Source organism: Bidens hawaiensis, unplaced genomic scaffold (assembly GCF_021521415.1).
Source record: "Bidens hawaiensis isolate Kalapana, Puna unplaced genomic scaffold, B.hawaiensis_p1.1 tig00028581_1, whole genome shotgun sequence".
NCBI lineage: Eukaryota > Viridiplantae > Streptophyta > Magnoliopsida > Asterales > Asteraceae > Bidens > Bidens hawaiensis.
The window spans coordinates 124,741-137,005 of NW_027494683.1; the positions used below are offsets into that span (position 1 = coordinate 124,741).

The 12,265-nt window shown below is 34.6% G+C and overlaps 2 protein-coding genes across 2 annotated transcripts; one reads left to right on the top strand and one right to left on the bottom strand.

The window, feature by feature from the left end:
- The first annotated feature begins 2,350 nt into the window (after positions 1-2,350).
- LOC143577420 (fimbrin-5-like) lies at positions 2,351-6,740 on the top strand. The gene is made up of 14 exons (XM_077061255.1): positions 2,351-2,475; positions 2,565-2,735; positions 3,300-3,550; positions 3,662-3,833; positions 3,986-4,024; positions 4,104-4,172; positions 4,245-4,361; positions 4,435-4,646; positions 4,739-4,897; positions 5,485-5,684; positions 5,756-5,910; positions 6,044-6,140; positions 6,230-6,321; positions 6,414-6,740. Exons 1-14 carry the CDS (start codon positions 2,389-2,391, stop codon positions 6,609-6,611), a joined length of 2,019 nt encoding a protein of 672 aa, XP_076917370.1. The 5' UTR covers positions 2,351-2,388; the 3' UTR covers positions 6,612-6,740.
- Positions 6,658-10,146, bottom strand: LOC143577421 (BTB/POZ domain-containing protein At2g04740-like). Its single transcript, XM_077061256.1, has 5 exons — positions 9,604-10,146; positions 7,524-8,271; positions 7,398-7,434; positions 7,185-7,318; positions 6,658-7,108 (listed from the first exon to the last, which is right to left on the bottom strand). Exons 1-5 carry the CDS (start codon positions 10,043-10,045, stop codon positions 6,781-6,783), a joined length of 1,689 nt encoding a protein of 562 aa, XP_076917371.1. The 5' UTR covers positions 10,046-10,146; the 3' UTR covers positions 6,658-6,780.
- Positions 10,147-12,265: the final 2,119 nt, after the last annotated feature.

Consider the following 12,265-nt stretch of genomic DNA (forward strand, 5'->3'; position numbering starts at 1 on the left):
GCTTGTAAGTTTTTTTTTGTATTTATATTATCAAAACTTGATTACCATAACATGAAGTTTTTGTCATTAATTTACAAGAAGCTTGAGTGCTTTCAACTTTTCACAAACTTGCAATTTGTAAAGTGTTACACTTGCATGCACTATATCTTCATACATATCTTGGGGTGCTTGGTGTATCAAGATCATCTGATAGTGAGTAGTAATGTGCAGCGCGTGGAACAGACACAATTGTTTGAGCGCGTCGATGGTGAGGTTTGAGAGGGATGTTTTTTTAGAGAAAGTGAAGGCTTTGTTTTTGGGTACTGAAAGAGTGATGCCTTCTTCGGTGTTGTTGCCTTGGTTTTGTAGTGTTTCGATGACTTTGGTTTGTTCGAGGGGTTTAAGTAATGTTGAAAATGGGCCGGCGACGACAGGAGGTCGATGAGGTTGACGTAGTCTGGTGGTGGAGCTGAGCTGGTGCTGGAGTTGGGGGTGAGATTGTTTGTCGTGATTGGGGTAGGTTTGCGCTTTGTGAATGTGACAGGAATGTGGTGATACAAATTAAAGTACTCTTATGGAATCCATGACTAATCTTGCAAAACATTTACTGAATTATTAAAGTTAAATACGTGATTGTGTATTGTAAGTAGCTGAGTAACTTGCTCTCACGATTCACTGAGATTTAGCTGTGCGTCGCTCATATTCGTAAAGAAAAAAAAAGATAGTGCTATTAGATCTTAAGAATTTTGTCTTCTTATATAACTTTTTCAAGTCAAACTGACTGTAATTTGACTTCGATTTTTTTTAAAATAGTTTTGAGTATGAAAGAAAATATATAGCATGAATTTGCTCATAAAAGGGCTTACAATATAAAATTTTAAGCAATGTACTACAATATCTTGTAGAAACAAGATTGATACTTTGACGTTCTAAAGTTGACTCCATTTGACTATGTTTAAACCGAGGATAGATTGATTGTAGAGTCGTGAAATTACATGTAACGATAAATTGAAGAAATGATAAAAGAAAAGGATACATGCGGTGTAAAGAGGAAATAAACACGCACGAGACCAAATTTAACACAAAATGATGGGGAAGATTTCCCTGATCGGACGAAATGTTATCTATACCAATGGAGGACGGTGTTCACGTCAGTATCAGTCTGCCATATCACCCATCCCGACTGTGAAGTGTGATCCACAGACTTTGCCCTACTCGGTAGCATGTTGGTACCAAATATAACTTTGATTTGATATTTAGCTACAAGTTTGTGTTGATATGTAAGAAGTCAGTGTTATGTAATTCAAGGTATATACATTTGTGTATATATGAGTTACAAATCATGTAACAAATCATGTAATATATGTCATATTTGTAATAAATGAATGTAGATTTTTGGAGATGAGTAGATCATGATGAAGATGACATTGGTGTGTGAAGCCGTGAAGGTGGATTTTGTGGTGCAGTAAAAAAAGTACAACGGTTAATTAATGAACAATATACAACCAAAAATGCAGAAAACACTTCTGAAGCATAAATTACAACATCCCAAAGCACAAACTTATTTGAAATTATAAATATATTTATAATATAACATTTTTCAATTAGTATATACGAAGATAGGTAAACTTGTAAGAAGAAGCGGTTCGACTATAAAAAAATAAGATGGTGCTTAGGGCTTCGGCTGCACAATGTTTTTATAGTTAGATTATGTTCAATTTCGGTACGTCACAACTCCGAATCTTTATTTCCTGTCACAACTCCCTTAGTTCTCAATCTCTCAAATTTTCACTAGTAATTGTTTATACTATAAGACCAACATAATCAATCGACATCGGTGGATCCTTCAATTGTGCATATACTACTTGGCTCATTAATAACGTGGGAACACATTTGATTGTCAAGCTCGCTCTAATTTTACGATTTATAAAAAAACAAAACAAAATGTGCATGTAAAAAACAAAGAGGGAATGAATAATATAATATAATATTTGAGTGATATATATGCCGAGAATGGAGACCATATATCATCACTAAATTAAACCATGTACTTATGATTTTGTTTGGGCAAAGTTTACGGGGGTCCAATAGGCAAAGCGATTTTCCCTCCATTGACAAAAATGAACCTCAATTCTCTTTGTCTGACATGAGTCATTGATCCATATGATCAACCTTGTTAAGCTTTTGCTTTCTGTTTTCTTAATCTCATGGTACTCAATATCCAATCTTCTTCTTTATATGCATGCATCCATGTCTTTCTTGACGAATACAATCATATTGTTCTTGAATTATTATTATGTTCATGGATCATTAATTTCATGCATGATCTCATCTGGGTTATTCTGATTCTTTAATTTTGGTTTATATATATGTTTCAAGATTTGCTCAATTCCGAAAACGGAGTGAAACATGTCAACTTTTGAAGGTGTCTTTGTCAATGATCAATGGCTGCAAAGCCAATTCACTCAAGTCGAGCTTCGTAAACTCAGAACCAAAGTATGCAATTATCACAATATTCCTATATTATATATATTTGTAAATATTATCATATAGAAATATGTATAATTTCATTGATTCCCATATAGTTTGTTTCAGCAAGAAATGAATCTGGTACGGTCACAATACAAGATTTGCCGCCTGTTTTGGCAAAATTAAAGCCCTTTAATGAGGTATCAAGCCAGGATGAAGTCACCCGAATTTTAAGCGACTCCTATTCTAACTTGGCTAAAGAGTTGGATTTTGAGGCCTTCCTTCGGGTGAGTTTAATAAGTATCATTACAGGTAGCCTTGTAAACGAACATGAACGGAGCATGTTTGTTTAACTTTAACAAAACAAACGATTGGAAAAACGTATTAACGCAAATGGGGTGGGGTTCTTGCTCGTGTTCATTTATGTTCATCTGTTAATAGCATAAACGCCTGTTTCACGAACGATCATACCTGATTATAGATGACAGGCATAACTGATCTAAAACCAATTAAATGGAAATGTGAACAACATTGTGTTGTGCTTAAAACGATATAAGCTAAATGAAATTATAATGACCAAAAAAGTTTAAACGAACGAACGTAAACAAACAGAAGTTATAATAGCCACAAAAGGTTTAAATGAATATATTAACGAACATGAATGAACAAACCTAAACGAACATTCACGAGCATGAATGCACAAACGAGACATGTGTACATGTTCGTTCAGTTTAACTAAATGAACAAAAGTTTTTGTTCACTGTTCGTTCGTTTATTAAATAAACCCCAACTGCTGAATGCTGCAAGAATGGTTCACTAAGCGTTCGGTTCATTTACATGTCTAATTGCAGGTATATCTGAATTTACAATCTCGAGCAAGTGCGAAAATGGGGCAAACTTCAAAAACATTCAGAACGACTTCATCGTTTGTGAAATCATCAACAACCACCCTTCGTCACAGCATTAGCGAGACCGAAAAGGCTTCATATGTTTCTCATATTAACAACTATCTTGGAGAAGATAAGTTTTTGAAGCAGTTTCTTCCTTTAGACCCTGCTACCAATGCTTTGTTTGATCTTGCTAAAGATGGAGTTCTTTTATGGTATTAATTATTATTATTATTATTATTATTATCAACTCACATGTTCGATTACATATTCGTTTATTTAACAAAAGTTATGTTAACTGATGCTTGTAACCATTGTTTGTGTAGTAAGCTGATTAATATCGCGGTCCCCGGTACAATAGACGAGCGAGCGATCAACACGAAAAAGGTTCTTAATCCATGGGAAAGAAATGAGAATCACACTCTTTGTCTTAACTCTGCAAAGGCTATAGGCTGCACTGTGGTTAACATTGGCACACAGGATTTGGCTGAAGGAAGAGTAAGTTGAGAAGATGTCATTGTAATCACAAACGGGTCGGATGGGTGGGTGGGTCGGGTAACGGGTCAAAACCCATTTTGTCCATAAAGTTTGACCCATTTCCATATATTACTCAAGTTATGTACCAACTTATTTTTGCTTCATATTTGCAGCCTCATCTATTACTTGGGTTGATATCCCAGATAGTTAAGGTAAATTTATTGGCTTATTGTTGTCAAGTTAATCAAGTTTAGTATTGATATATTTCTAACTAACTGTCGTCGATATCAGATACAACTTCTATCATATGTTGATTTCAAAAAAACCCCTGAGCTCGTGTCTATGGTTGAAGATAGCAAGGTTACATACTTTTTTTTTAATTTATAGTTTTATACGCATGATTTACGTCTAAAACATGATGTTAAATTACAGGAAGCCGAAGAACTCATGGGTTTGGCACCAGAAAAGGTTCTTCTAAAATGGATGAACTTTCAGTTAAAGAAAGCAGGCTACAAAAAAGAAGTTACAAACTTTTCAACAGATCTAAAGGTATGTGTTTATGACTAATATGAAAAATGCTGTCTTTACACACTTTTAGCTGATTCATCTAAACCGCGTGTAGGATGGTGAGGCGTACGCACATTTGCTTAATGTTCTTGCCCCTGAACACGGTACCACTAAAACATTGGAAGCAAAAGATCCGACAGAAAGAGCAAAGTTGATTATTGAGCAAGCAGAGAAATTGGATTGTAAAAGATATGTTACATCTAAGGACATTGTTGAGGGGTCAACAAATTTAAATCTTGCATTCGTTGCGCAAATATTTCAACATAGGTGAATCTTGTTACTTGTTTTCAAGTGCATAAAAATAGATAAAATGTTAAGTTATGGATCATATGATATAATATGTGTAATTTGAATAACAGGAATGGGCTTACTATAGATAAAACAAAGACTTCATCTCTGCAAGAGATGATGACTGATGATGAAAGCACATCAAGAGAAGAAAGATGTTTCAGAATGTGGATTAACAGTCTTGGAGTTGAAACACATGTTAATAATGTGTGGGAGGATGTTAGAAACGGGTGAGCTAAATATTTTTAAACGAGCCCGTGCTTGAGCCTTGAACAAGCTTGTTTAATAAACGAGCCCGAGCTTCACTTATCGCACTTAAGCTGGCTCACGAACCTAAACGAGCTTATGATTTATATAAATCTTATTTAATGTTTTTAAAGTATACTAATATAATAATATTTATTATATGCAAAATTATGATAAAAATAACTAAATGGTAGAAAATATGTTATATATAGAAATTATAATTAATTTAATATACAAAGATATTATAAAATTAATTAATAAATAAATAAATAACGAGCCGGACTTGAGCTTGAAATCCGCGAACACGTCTAGTGGTAAGTAGGGGTATGAATTTCTAACACGGCACGAACCAAACATAGAATCCGCAGGTTTGGGTTCTATATAAACGAGTTCGGTCAGTTTTGGGTTGAACCCGCGAACACGTTTAGCTAAACGAGCCGTGTTCATGTCACCCCTCAAATATTTGTGTCGTGTTGAGGTTCATATGTTTGACATGATCTTCAGGTTAGACCCGCCAACCCACGAACAAGACTTGTTTAGCACTCACCTTATATTTAATTTTTGCATTTAGATGGGTTCTCCTAGAAGTTCTTGACAAACTCGCACCGGGGTCGGTTATGTGGAGGCAAGCAACAAAACCTCCAATAAAGATGCCTTTTAGAAAAGTTGAGAATTGCAATCAAGTTGTAAGGATTGGGAAAGAATTAAACTTTTCACTTGTAAATGTTGCTGGAGCTGATATTGTTTCAGGAAACAAGAAGCTTATAATAGGTAAGTAATATGCTATTTATTATTATATCTTCTATTAAAAAGTTACTAACTTTGTTTGGTTTTGTTACTAGCTTTCTTATGGCAGTTAATGAGATTTAGCATGCTTCAACTTCTCAAAAATTTAAGAACTCATGGTCAAGGAAAAGAAATAACTGATGCTGATATCCTTCGATGGGCAAACAATAAAGTCAAACAGTCAGGAAAAAGACAAATGGATAGCTTTAAGGTAAAATTTTGACCATGTTGACTTTTTTTTTTGTCATGTTAAGTTAAAAAAATGCCTCAAATTGAAATCTTGAAAAGTTACTTTATCATGATCCTAAATCTTGTTTTATAATTTTCTTTTTTTAATTCTATAGGATAAACGACTATCGGACGGTATTTTCTTCCTTGAGCTTCTTAGTGCAGTGGAAAAAAGGGTTGTAGACTGGGGTCTTGTTGCTAAGGGCGAGTCAGGTAAAGTTTCAATTCTTTTATCATTATAACAAGTAAATCTTTAAACTTGATAAAAGTTGACATTTTTATAACCGTTCTTGAAATCACAGAGGAGGATAAGAAGTTAAACGCGACGTATATAATTAGTGTTGCAAGAAAACTCGGGTGCTCCATCTTCTTATTGCCCGAAGACATTCTTGAGGTATAAAGTTTACACCTTTCTAAAATCATGAAAATAACTGACCTTTTATTTAAGCAGCAGTGAATTGAAGTTCAAATGTTTGTTGACCACAGGTCAACCCAAAGATGATCCTGATATTGACAGCAAGCATCATGTACTGGAGCTTGTTGCAGAAAGCTAAAACTGAAGAAGAAGATAGACCACCGCCTGAAGAAGACCAACCACTTGAAGAACTAAATGCAGCCATGGATGAAGCTGCTAGTGAAGACGGTGGGACCAGCGAAAAAGATGAAACAGTTGAAAATGAATGATTAAGAAATCATAAATATAATAAGTAAATTTTGTGAATACATGTAAACTTTACTCAAGTTAACGGCGTATATATCATGAAATAAAAACGAATTTGCCAAATTGGTGTATTATTGATGAAGCGATTAAAATCTAACATATGTTCACATTTTAAAGAACATAATTACTCATTCACTCATAATCAGTCACAGATTGTTCTTGTGCAACCAACATAAGCATTTCAAGACGTTTATCAAAAAGTAACGCGCTTTCGTCACGTTTATCAAGTTCTCCTGCTTCAACTTCCAGCCACTTCTCACGCAAATCATCTAGAACATTCCCTTCTGTCATCTTCATTTCTGCACCAGGAGCATTTGGAACAGTGGTACGAAGTGATGAGTCGCCAGATGGCGGTGGCAGCGTTAAAAGCATTGCTCTAAATTCTTTAGTTTCTGCAAATGTCTCAAAGTTGCAGGCTATCATATCTAGACAATATTCTCGAATCTTCGACACACCGTACCTACAAAAACAAAATGAATTTTTTTTAAATATAATGTATGATTATAAACTTTAAAGAATTAATGTTGGTAGCATACATGTCCGATAATATCAACCAGTGACATAATTGTGAAGGAGGGACCATTTGTAGATGAGGTAGTAACGCATCAGCTACAGCACGTTTAAGTGGAAATAATAAATATCTTGATGCAGCATCAAACATTTCTTCAGCCTGCGCATTTTAAGTTTTAAAAATTACATTTTATGACATTTTTGGCTTACAAAAATTTATAAAGATGAATGTAACATACCTGTTCGGGGTTGATATTCTTCAAACCATCAGTGTACCTATAGAGAAGCAAAAGTATAATCATGCCACCTTGTTTAGTAAATCAAAACACTATCAAATCATAAATAAAGAAAAAGAAGAAGCTTACATGTACTCAACCATTTTCTCAAAAGCTTCCGTGCTAAGATCATGTTCCTTAATAAGTGGAAGATTGTAATAATGTAAACCATCATTCCCTTCAAGAAAATCCTCCATACGCGATAACCTAGTTTTAAAGTATTCAGATCTTGAAGCCAAAATAACTTGATGACAACGAAAAACCTTATCTTCAACTTTTATATTAACGTCCGCAAGATCATCTTCAAAACCACTTATTTTCACAGAACCAAATCGTGCCACAAGATCATCATATTTTTCCTCTTGAATTGAATTATTAAGAGATGTCTCAAGAACACGCGATAAAGCAGCAGGAAGACGATCGTCTTCAGGTAAAGAACTACCCTGTAAAATATACCGTCTTTGGGAATTATCTATATCCTGTAACGATTTATAATCTGCATACTTTTGATGCCTCACTTCTTTTTCTATAACATTTTGTAACGTTTCACACTTGCAAACTTTGCAAATTCTAACAAGATCTTCCATGTCATCAACAGCAATCTCGAGTCTATCAGAGTAAAAGAAGTGAACAAGGCTGTAAAATGCAGGATAAGATAACTTTTCTCTCGAGAATCTTATTTCTTTACGATCCCGCCAATCGGTTGCAAACTTTTTCTTGAAGTAGGGTGACCTAGCACTCAAGATCACTCTATGAGCTTCAATTGGTCTTCCATGGAGATAAAATATAACATCTGGAGGAAAATAGCTGGGACTGGTTCCTCCATTAGATACATTACCTGTTCAATTGTTCATCCCCAATCTTATCAGATATTAAGAACATCCACAAAACTAGTTAAGATTAATCCTTAAAAGTAAAGATTATAAGTTCAAAAATCAGAATAAGTCATTTAGCTGCCACAAAGTGATTACTTGATAAATCAACACGACTAACAATAAAGTTTTGACCTTTTTAATTCATCAGTCAATGCAGCCACGAAGTGATTATCTAATGACAAATTAGCATGATTAACAACAAATTCTGATCTTTTTGATTAACCCATGAAGATTGTAACAATCGAGACTCATAATCACTCAATTAGCTGCCACAAACTAACTAACTAATGACAAATAAACATGATAAACAACAAAGTTCGGATCTTTTCAACTTAACTTAATCTCCTATTTCCAAAGTGATCAACTAATGACAAAACAACTTGATTAACAATAAAGTTTCGATCTTTTCGATTAACCCATGAAGATTATAACATTCAAGAATCAAAATCAGTCAGTTAGCCGCCACAAGCCCATGAAGTGATTAACAAGTGATAAATCAACATAAATTACAATAAAGTTTTGATCTTTCTATATAATTTCATAAAGATTATAACAATCAAGAATCAACATCAGTCGATTAACTAACAACAAATCAAAAATATCAACAACAAAGTTCTAATATTTTCAAACCACACACCTGTAAACTGAGCCCATAAAGATTATAACAATCAAGAATCACAATCATCCAATTAGCTGCCACAAAATGATTAACAAATTACAAATCAACATAATCCATCAATAAAGTTTTGATCTTTTCAATTAACCCATAAAGATAATAACAATCAAGTATCAAAATCAGCAATTAGCTACTAAAAAGTTATCAACATTTAATAAACCAACACAATTAACAATAAAGTTTCGATCTTTTCGATTAACCCATAAAGATCATACCAATCAAGAATCAAAATCAGTCAATTAACTGCCACAATGCGATCAATTTACCAATAACCCAACATGATCAACAATAAAGTTTTAATCTTTTTTGTAATAAGAGCATCATTAACAAAAAACCAACATGATTAACATGATCAACAATAAAGTTTTAATCTTTTTGCAACATGATTAACTAATAATAAACCAACATGATTAACAATAAAGTTCTGATCTTTTCAGTTTTACTTAATCTCCTATTTCCAAAGTGATCACCTAATGACAAACCAACACGATAAAGTTTCGATCTTTTCAATTAACCGATAAAGATTATAACATTCAAGAATCAAAATCAGCCAATTAGCCGCCACAAGCCCACAAAGTGATCAACAACAAAGTTGTAATCTTTTCAAACAAGCACACACCTGCAAACTGAGGTTGCCCATCCACCTGCTCCAAATAAGCCTTATTCCCCACACACCCGATAAACGTCTCCCTCAACGCCGACTGCAGAGGGCCCAACGGAGGCGGACGGGCTTCAAAGGCCTTCAAAAGCTTCCTGACTTTCAAATTCAAGGCAGCATAATGACACCTGTCGCCATCAAAGGTATGTTCAGAGCAAATAGCACCACTCTCAAGCAGCATCTTGGCAGCATCAAGATGGCCAGCTAAGCAAGCGTAGTATAATGCAACAGAGTCCCAACTGTCACGCGCGTTGACGTTAACGCCGGAGTCTAGTAGGTATCTTAAGCGGTCAACGTCGCCGGCGCGTGAGGCTTCGAAGACGTCGCCGTGTGGGACCTTTTTTAAGGGGATTGAGGACAAGAAGTCTTCTGGGTCGAGGTCAATATTGTCCAAATCGGACATGGTGGTGGTGATTAATTAATTTAGGGTGTGAAGAAGATAAGATTGTGGGTTCATTGTTTAGGGTTTATCAATTGGTTATACAGAGAAGAAAGGGGTTAGAGGAGGAAGAAGATGATGATGATTAACAAAATGGATGGTTTTATTTTATTTTTTTAAAATGTTTATTTTCATGAACCGGTTTCGTCTGCAGTCGACAAAATTAAATAATCATGGTCGAGTAGGAACCAGGTTTTGATCGGGTAGTAGAGGTGAAACATGCTCCGGTGGGTCGAGGTATGATTTTTTTTAGAAACCAAAACCTTGTTCGTACCCATGGGTGGGGTTGGACCGGGTCCGAAACCAACCTTTTTTGTTCAAATCTACCATACGTCCGCAATCGTAGACAGCACTGGGTAACTCAAGTTCGCAATTACATGTTCCATAGAAACACACTATCCGAAGGTTCACTATGGTAAAACATTGTTGAGATTGGATTCGAACTTGAGAGATTGTGTCATTTGGGTTAAATCTTTATTTTCCCATAAATGTCAGTGGTGGACGTATTTCTTCTTATTTGTGATTTTATTTTTCTAATATATCAATCTTTTTATTAATTTATTACTTTTTGAATATTTAAGTATTCTTTAAAATTTAAATATTTACGATAATTCAGTTTTGACTTTGACCAATTATCCAATCAACAATATACTTGTTACAAATAATAAGAGCCAATAATCCAATCAACAATATTACTTGTTACAAATAAAATCTTAGGTAGCGTTTGGCATGCAGTAATTATAGAGGGAATGAAATGATTCATTGTTAGGGAATGAAAAAAATAGTGTTTGGTTGTTCAATGGAATCATCCATTACACATGGAATCTCATTCCATCAAAACTATTCCTTCCTACCCCATTCTTTTTTTTTCATTCCATTCCTCATTCACTTTACTTTCTCAACAACACCACCACCTAACATCAACCACAACTACTACCACCACCACCCCACCGACACTGTCGTCGTCTCCGCCGCCACCGTCGCCGCCGCCACCACCACCGTCATCGCCGCCGCCACCACTAGCGCTACCACCGCCATCGTCACCGCCACCGCCACCATTGTCACCGTAACATCACAACCATTGTCACTGTAACCATTGTCACCGTCGTCGCCACCATTGTCACCGTAACCACCACATCCATTGTCTCCGTCATCGCCTGACCTTCACCGCCACCACCACGTGACCTCCACCATCCTAACATCGCCATCACTACCAATGCTACCATCTCTTGACCATCGTCACCCCTCCTACCACCACAACCACCGCCCTTGCCACCTGATAACCACTACCACCACCGTCGCTACCACCATTTTCTTCTTCGGAGTTACCACCACCACCGTCGCCATTACAATTCTTTTTTATATTTTTTATTATTTTTTTTGGTAAAAAAATTACTTTGAGATAAGAGTGTTTTTATTATTTTCATTTTATTCTTACAATTTTTTTTATACCAAACAACATTAACTTTCATTTCATTCCCATAGTTAACCAAACATGACAAAGGAATGATAATGATCCATTTCATTACCTTGTTCATTCCATTCCTTCTCCCATTCAATTCCTCTTTCATTCCATTACTTCCAACCAATCATACCCTTATTGTATCAAAAGATAAAAATATTGACTAATCTTGCTAGTAGAGCTAAAGCTTGTTAGCAAATGGATAATTATGACATGAATTTATTGAGTTTATTGAGTTATTCTATATGAAAATTTCAAAAAAAATTGATAATATAAATGAAATAGTTTGATTTTTTGTACATGACTTGCGCAGTTATACATGTGAAATTATTGCAACTAATACGTGCAACGGTATAAAATTAAAGCTTATATTGACAAATTATTTTCTCACAATAACTTGGTGTTTTGTAAATTGATTCTCACAATAATTTATATATTGTAATTTTTGGATCTAGACAACCAAATTAATACACATTAAAACCAAATTATTTGTTAATAACTTTCATATATTGTGATTTTGAATCTAGACACAACCAAATTAAAACTAAATATTAGGTTCATGACTTTCTTTCAGCAAATTATGATTCATTAATAAAGATTTCAAGAAACTCAGATGAATGATATGTTATAATCTATACATAAAAGATATTTTTCTAATTGCATTCAAATTTCAAAGTATAAAACTTTATTAGAAAATCAAATTATTAACACTTAAAAAGATG

What these genes read in the sequence shown, in the direction of transcription:
- LOC143577420 (XM_077061255.1), top strand. Translation starts at nt 2,389, where the DNA reads ATGTCAACTTTTGAAGGTGTCTTTGTCAATGATCAATGGCTGCAAAGC. An exon ending in ACTTTTCAACAGATCTAAAG is followed by an intron (nt 4,362 to 4,434) that starts GTATGTGTTTAT and finishes AACCGCGTGTAG; the next exon opens with GATGGTGAGGCGTACGCACA. An exon ending in TGGGAGGATGTTAGAAACGG is followed by an intron (nt 4,898 to 5,484) that starts GTGAGCTAAATA and finishes TTTTGCATTTAG; the next exon opens with ATGGGTTCTCCTAGAAGTTC.
- LOC143577421 (XM_077061256.1), bottom strand. Translation starts at nt 10,045, where the DNA reads ATGTCCGATTTGGACAATATTGACCTCGACCCAGAAGACTTCTTGTCC. An exon ending in GAGAAAATGGTTGAGTACAT is followed by an intron (nt 7,435 to 7,523) that starts GTAAGCTTCTTC and finishes GCTTCTCTATAG; the next exon opens with GTACACTGATGGTTTGAAGA. An exon ending in AGAATATCAACCCCGAACAG is followed by an intron (nt 7,319 to 7,397) that starts GTATGTTACATT and finishes TAAAATGCGCAG; the next exon opens with GCTGAAGAAATGTTTGATGC.